The sequence below is a fragment of the Pollachius pollachius genome (genome assembly GCF_949987615.1).
Source record: "Pollachius pollachius genome assembly, chromosome: 5".
Taxonomy (NCBI): domain Eukaryota; kingdom Metazoa; phylum Chordata; class Actinopteri; order Gadiformes; family Gadidae; genus Pollachius; species Pollachius pollachius.
In genome coordinates this window covers 8,410,602-8,417,873 of record NC_136938.1, presented here as the reverse complement: position 1 = coordinate 8,417,873, position 7,272 = coordinate 8,410,602, and the positions used below count along the sequence as shown (strand labels likewise).

The 7,272-nt window shown below is 42.0% G+C and overlaps 1 protein-coding gene across 1 annotated transcript in view; it reads right to left on the bottom strand.

The window, feature by feature from the left end:
• slc9a5 (solute carrier family 9 member A5) overlaps positions 1–6,300 on the bottom strand; it is a gene marked incomplete at both ends in the record, with an annotated part of 11,874 nt that extends 5,574 nt beyond the window's left edge. The window contains 6 exons of the mRNA XM_079736834.1: positions 1–116; positions 1,339–1,516; positions 2,307–2,385; positions 3,211–3,374; positions 4,647–4,949; positions 5,970–6,300. The exon at positions 1–116 is cut by the window's left edge and continues 105 nt beyond it. Coding sequence (XP_079592960.1) covers positions 1–116; positions 1,339–1,516; positions 2,307–2,385; positions 3,211–3,374; positions 4,647–4,949; positions 5,970–6,300 — 1,171 coding nt within the window. The remainder of the gene's footprint in view (positions 117–1,338; positions 1,517–2,306; positions 2,386–3,210; positions 3,375–4,646; positions 4,950–5,969) is intronic.
• Between the last annotated feature and the right edge of the window lie 972 nt (positions 6,301–7,272).

Below are 7,272 nucleotides of genomic sequence, written 5' to 3'. Positions count from 1 at the left end.
TGATGGTCTCAGCGATGCTGGCCAGGGTCTTCATGGTGTACTTCACCGTGGTCCGAGACTTCTGGGAAATATTGGCCTCCACGTATTTATTAGCCCCAATCCCACAAAACGTCATCCTGCAAAGAGATATTGTTACTGCTTATTTACTGAGAGAGATAGAGAGAGAGGGGGAGAGGTAGAGATGAATGCCAGCAGGTAGACTTGTTAGGGATAGTACCCAGTCCCTTCTGGCAGGGAGGTGACACCCTAACATCTATCCAGCCTGTTTGCGATTCCTTGGGGGTTGGGACCAACATGTAGTTCCTCGAACCACCTACAGGTAGTTCAAGTTAGAGACTAATTTATAGCTAATCTAACCGACTAGCTAATCTAACCGACTCTAGTTGTTTAATGATAGAAACTAGCATATAGTTCCTCTGATGGCCTTCAGGTGGTTCCCTGTAGTGACTGACATGTAGTTCCTCTAACGGCCTTTAGGTGGTTCACGACAGAGGCTAGCATGAAGTTCAAGATTTTAATTTTATAGCTTTGTCTTCCGCTGCTGGTTGCAAAGATCCTCATGCCACTGTCCGCATAAGGCTACACCGTCAGGGCAGTTGGATGTAGACCAATGAGTGACGTCTAAAATGCTACATCCACATTTATCCCAATCTATGTCCAGACCAAGCCCAGCCCTAGCAACAGTGTACCCTAGCAACAGCCTGGTGTGTGAAGTAAATTATGTAACCAGCCTTTCATCGACCAGGGAGATCTGGTAGAAAGGTCAAAACCTTAATCTGGTCCTTTTAAACATGTTAGCACACCAGTAATCACATTCAAGTGTGTGTGTGTGTGTGTGTGTGTGTGTGTATGTGTTTGTGTGTGTATGTGTGTGTGTGTGTGTGTGTGTGTGTGTGTGTGTGTGTGTGTGTGTGTTGTGTGTGTGTGTGTGTGTGTGTGTGTGTGTGTGTGTGTGTGTGTGTGTGTGTGTGTGTGTGTGTGTGTGTGTGTGTTGTGTGTGTGTGTCCGTGTGTGTGTGCCTGCGTGTGTGCGTGCCCTGCAAGCCGTAAGCTAACAGAGAGAGTTCATAAAGTTAATTGGAAAAACAAAAAATAATAAGATGCTTTTAGGCTTTTGAAGATTTAATCCTGCACTGTTATATGACCACTGTAGTATTTAACTCTAGGTCTAAAGGAATGTACCATAGGACTGGGAATATAGGACTGTATTTTAGGACAGTAGGACTGTACTGTGGGACTATAGGATTAAGACTGTACTGTAGAACTAAAGGATTATATTTGACCATAGTGTATTACAAGCTGGTACACTAGGACGGTAGGACTGTGCTGTAGGACTTACGACAGTATGGCAGACAGGGAGCAAAGCTCTGCAGTCAGGTAGGCCAGGTAGACCAGCAAGAAGACAAAGAGCGGCTCAATGATGCGGACCTTCTTGGTGAACCTGGTGGTGAAGCTGAGAATCACAGCAAACACCAGGCCTACCAGAGTGCCTCCCAGACTCACGACCAGGAATGAGACTAGAGGAGAGAAGCCATCTACCATCAGCATGTATATACATCATATATACTACGTATCTACATCATCATGTATATACATCATATATATTATGTATCTACATCAGCATGTATATGCATCATATATGCTATGTATCTACATCAGCATGTATATACATCATATATATAATGCATCTACATCATCATGTATATACATCATATATATTATGTATCTACATCATCATGTATATACATCATATATACTATGTATCTACATCAGCATGTATATACATCATATATATTATGTATCTACATCATCATGTATATACATCATATATACTATGTATCTACATCAGCATCTATATGCATCATATATATCATGTTATCTATCATCGGCATATATATACATCATATATATACTGCATCTACCATCAGAATGTTTATACATTATATATATCATGTTATCTACCATCAGCTTGTATATACATCATTTGTATCATGTTATCTATCAATGGCATGTATATACATCATATATATATAATGTATCTACCATCAGCATATATAACATCGTATATATCATGTTAGCAACCATTAGATAGTATATTCATCAAATATAATGTATCTCCCATAAGCATGTATATACATCATATAAAGTGTATCATGATATCTACCATCAGAGTTTATATAATATATATGTATCACACACACGCACATACACACACACACACACACACACACACAGACGCACACACACACACACACAATATATGTTATCTTTAATCTAATATCAGAACGTAAATCACCACATACTCACCCAAACCTTTCATACATTCTGCTGTCCCCACATTAGCTGGGCCCACCTCCACAAAAGACATATACACCTTGTAGAGTACCTATGTGACAGACAGACACACACACATTTAGCAGACGCTTTCATCTTAAGCGACTACCAGCGCTTCAAACACACATTCACATGCCAACAGTGGAGTCAGCCATGCAAGGCTACAGTCAGCTCGTCGGAGGCAGTCAGGGTGAGGTGTCGCGCTCAGGGTCACCTCCGTGGATCGAACTAGCCGGCTCTACCTCCTGAGCTACTGCCGCCCAGATAAACACACACACACACACACACACACACACACACACACACACACACACACACACACACACACACAGCGGACCTATTGGGTACTTATGGCTGATATACCAAGTTCCTAGCCTAGGAAACAGAACAATCTGCAAGCTTGTGTAATCCTTGCACTGGCATAAGCCATTAGGCATCTTCATAAACAACCAAGATGGCTTCCTAATGGCGTCCCTGGATGTGTCACGCGTTTCATTGCTCTGAGGAGGCATTTTTGTCTGCTCTTGTTGATTACGCACCTTGGAGATTGTAAACAACTGGTCTGTCGTTTCCAGGCTACCAAATGTTTTGTCAAACGTTGTGGGGGCAGATAATAGCGCCCCCTGTGGTCTAAATATTCCCAAACTTTCATTCAGTTTATATAATAAAAGACACCTACTTTAAAAAATATATAGAATACCTACACTTATTTCATTATATAAGTAATACATGCCCGACTTTTTGATATGGTTTGGTGCAGATTCCTAAAAAACTGTAGGAGTAGCATCCTCAAAATGAGGCAGCAAATAAAAGCACACTCATCAGATATGAGGACGTTAGGGTTTTGAGTAAGTGTTTGTGTTTGTGTGCGCGTTACCACGGTGACAGCATCGTTCAGCAGTGACTCTCCGAAGACGATGATGAAGAGTGTGTCGTTGACGTGGACCTCCTCGAACACAGCGATGACAGCCACCGGGTCCACGGCTGAGATCAACGCCCCAAATAACAGGAAGTCCATCAGCCCTGCGTCCACCTTCTCATCTGTATACACATGTATATAGAGAATATAATACCTGGATACACATACACACATATATAATATAATATCATCTGTATGCACATGTATATAGAGAATATAATACCTGGATACACATACACACATATATAATATAATATCATCTGTATACACATACACATATACATAATATAATATCATCTGTATACACATACACATATATATAATATTATATATATATATATAATATCTGTTTACACATACAAATATATAATATCATATTCATACACATATATATTATAATATCTGTAGACACATTCACTTAAAATATAAATATATAGTCTAATATTGTGTACACATACATGTTTATATAATATAATATCATCTGTATACACACATGTACAAATAATATAATATCATATTGATATACAGGTTACATCTGTTTATATGGCGGCAGTAGCTCTTAGAGCAGCTTGTCTGGCAAACGAATACATATAATCTGTCTTTCAGCCTTGCATGGCCGACACATTGATGTCGAAATGGGTGAATGTGATGCAATAATTGTAAAGCCCTATAAGTGACCAATTTTCTGAAAAGTGTTTCATAAATGCAGTCCATTTACCATCTATTTAAATTATATGTACATACATGAAATATATTATTATGTAAACAGACACATGTATTATACAGTATATAATATTATATACCCATACATATGAATATATATATATATATATATATATATCATATAAGATATCATATAATATTTACATAAATTTATGTTGTCGATTTTAAATCATAATATACACATGGGGGGCTAGGGTTAGGGTCACTGAAATAGGAACCCAGCAGCTCGACAAATTACAGGAAGAAAACAGTACAGAAGGGTTAGGGTGACTGTTAATAACTCTTAGATATGTAAATGAATAAGGTAACCACTTCCTGCAAGCTTTTATATTATAGGTGCCTTTTAATATTATGTAACTTGTTATTTGGCTCCCTCTACTGGCTGAAAAGGGATCCCGCCACTGAAATTAATTTTTAATGCAGCGAGTAAAGGAAAAGGAAGGTCACGCGACATTGCTCGTCAATAAAAAAGCTTTTAAAATGCGATAATTAAGCGCCTTGCTGGAACGGGAGTATTAACTGCATGATTGAATTTTCTTTTTTCAAGATCTTTCACATTACTACATGACTTGAGTTGATTTAACAGAAGGAAAGTCTCATTTGTTTCTGACCATTCAGACTAAATGGTGAGCTGACCTACAACTCGGTACAGGAGGGTTAGGGAGACTGACCAATGACCCCCAGCAGCTTGACCCCGTACAGGCAGAAGGCGGTGCAGAAGGCGTTCCACAGCGTGCCCACCACCGCATACAGGGTGATGGCCCCAAGGTTGTCGAAGAAGAGGCGGGACGGCATGAAGTAGCCTGCGTCCCCCACGATGGTGGGCAGGAGGAAGAGGAAGAAGAGTCCCGGCTCCAGCTGGTAGAGCTGCTTCTCATGGGCCAGGAGCACGACTCCCCCCAGGACCAGGCCCAGAAGGATTAACATACAGCTCTCCGGGACCACCGTGGTGAAGCGCTGGGACAGGTGGAACACTGCAGACACACCCACAGACAGACAGACAGGTAGGCAAACAGACAGACAGGTTGACAGACAGACAGACAGACAGACAGGTAGGCAAACGGACAGACAGGTTGACAGACAGACAGACAGGCAGGCAAACGGACAGACAGGTTGACAAACAGACAGACAGACAGACAGACAGGCAGACAGACAGACAGGTAGGCAAACGGACAGACAGGTTGACAAACAGACAGACAAACAGACAGTTAGACAAACAGGTAGGTAAACGTACAGACAGGTAGAAAGACGGACAGACAGACAGGTAGACAGGCAAACAGACAGGCAGACAGACAGACAGGTAGGCAAACAAACAGACAGGTAGACAGATGGACAAACCGACAGGTACACAGACAGACAGACAGACAGACAAACAGGTAGACAGAGAGACAGACAGGTAGAGAAGTAGGCAGACAGACAGGTAGACACATAGAGATGTAGACATACAGACAGAAAGACGAGTAGACAGAAAAACAGGTAGACCATCAAACCGGTAGACAAACAGTCAGACAACTCGACACATAGATAGACAAAAAGTCCATCGGAGAGGTGAAACGGATTGCAACCAGGTAGTTAGAAAGACGGAGAGACAGGTAGTTAGATAGACAGATGGTAGATAGACAAATGAACAGGCAAATGAGGAAGGGGTAGAAGGAGAAATAGTTCTGTTTTAGAGGTATATTTCATGATATTGTATTGGTGGTAGGGGTAATATATGAGAGGTGTAACATTTACTAATAATTTATTAGTAAATGTATTCAATCTGATATATAATATATATGTGATATAATACATATATATTTAATTACTACTAAATGGGGTATAAGATATTATAGACATTGGATATTACATTTCAGATACGGGACGGTCCGTTGAGTGAACTGAGAGCCAGTTATAATAATAGTATGATTCTATGAATGTTCATATGTCTATAAATATGTGTATATGAATGCATATATATGTTTAATAGTTTATGTATATATGTCAGGACTCACGGATCTTGGCCAGGCTGGCGAGCAGCAGCCACACGGAGATGATGTAGGGGGTCTGAACATAACTCCACTCCCATTGCACGATCTTGAATCCTCCGCCGTGGTGGCTCCCCTCCTCCTCGGCCACCTCCGGCTGTACCTGCTGCACCTGCTCCCCGGCAGACCCCGGCGAGGCCAGGCCCGGTGGCCCGTGGTCGCCCGACACCCCTAGACCAGCGAGTCCGGACTGAAGAGACTCCGTCACGGAGAGCTCCGTAGCGGCGCCGGTCACTGGGAGCATAAGCAGCAGCAGCAGGCTGGGGACCAGCATCTTGCCCTGCGGTCTCAGAAACATCCGCACCTGCAACGGTCTCTCAAACATCCACACCGGCTAGCTCGTTTGATCCATTCACACCGGCTACGGTCTGTAAATCATCCACACCAGCTGCCTTTATAGGATGAGACACGGAGCTCCGCCCGCACCGGAGATATCAACACTCCGGCACACTGCTGGAGGAGGAGAGAGTAGGAGAGAGGAGGGGAGCGAGAGTAGGAGAGAGGAGGGGGAGAGAGTAGGAGGGGGAGAGAGGAAGGGGCGAGAGTAGGTGGACGAGAGATGAGGAGGAGGAGCTCCCCGCGTGGCCAAGGGACAGGGGCGTAGATTCACATTTGGTTTGACTGGGCTTTTGGGGATGGGGTCTTCAAATAAGATGAGAAACGAGCCGTTATAGGATCGCTCCTCTCCCTTAACATTGCGGCTTAGCCCAAATGATTGGGTGACTCACACCCGGGAGATGTTTTTTTGTAGACATATAATTTTAAAACATTTTGATATTTATTTGGAAATCTGAATAACCAAACAATTGTATACATTTGTAGTATGATGAAGAGATCGTTCAAGTTAAAATAGGGGTGATACTTTCTGAATTGTTTATTGGCTATTGTAAATGTATTAATTTTATATTTATACATTACATTCACTGCTAATTTGGTGACATCTTCCCCGAAACTCCCTCCCCAAATCTGTATGCCTTTGTGTGGATGGGGTCCATAAAAGATGGGGGGGAATTATATACATAATTGCTGATATTAGTAATCATATTAAGTATTACCTCACTTGAGGGGCTCGCTCGTTGAATGAAATCGGCAGGGTGATATTCAGGCTGTTCGCTGAGCGCCGAAGATAATCACAGCCGTTTAGTCAAACAGCAATCTCAGCAGTTCTACAAACAGTGTTTATTAGTTAAGTTATAAGCGGCAACAGATAATGATTTGTTTGTTTGTTTCTCCTCCACATTTGTACAAACGTGAAGGAGTTGTACTGTTT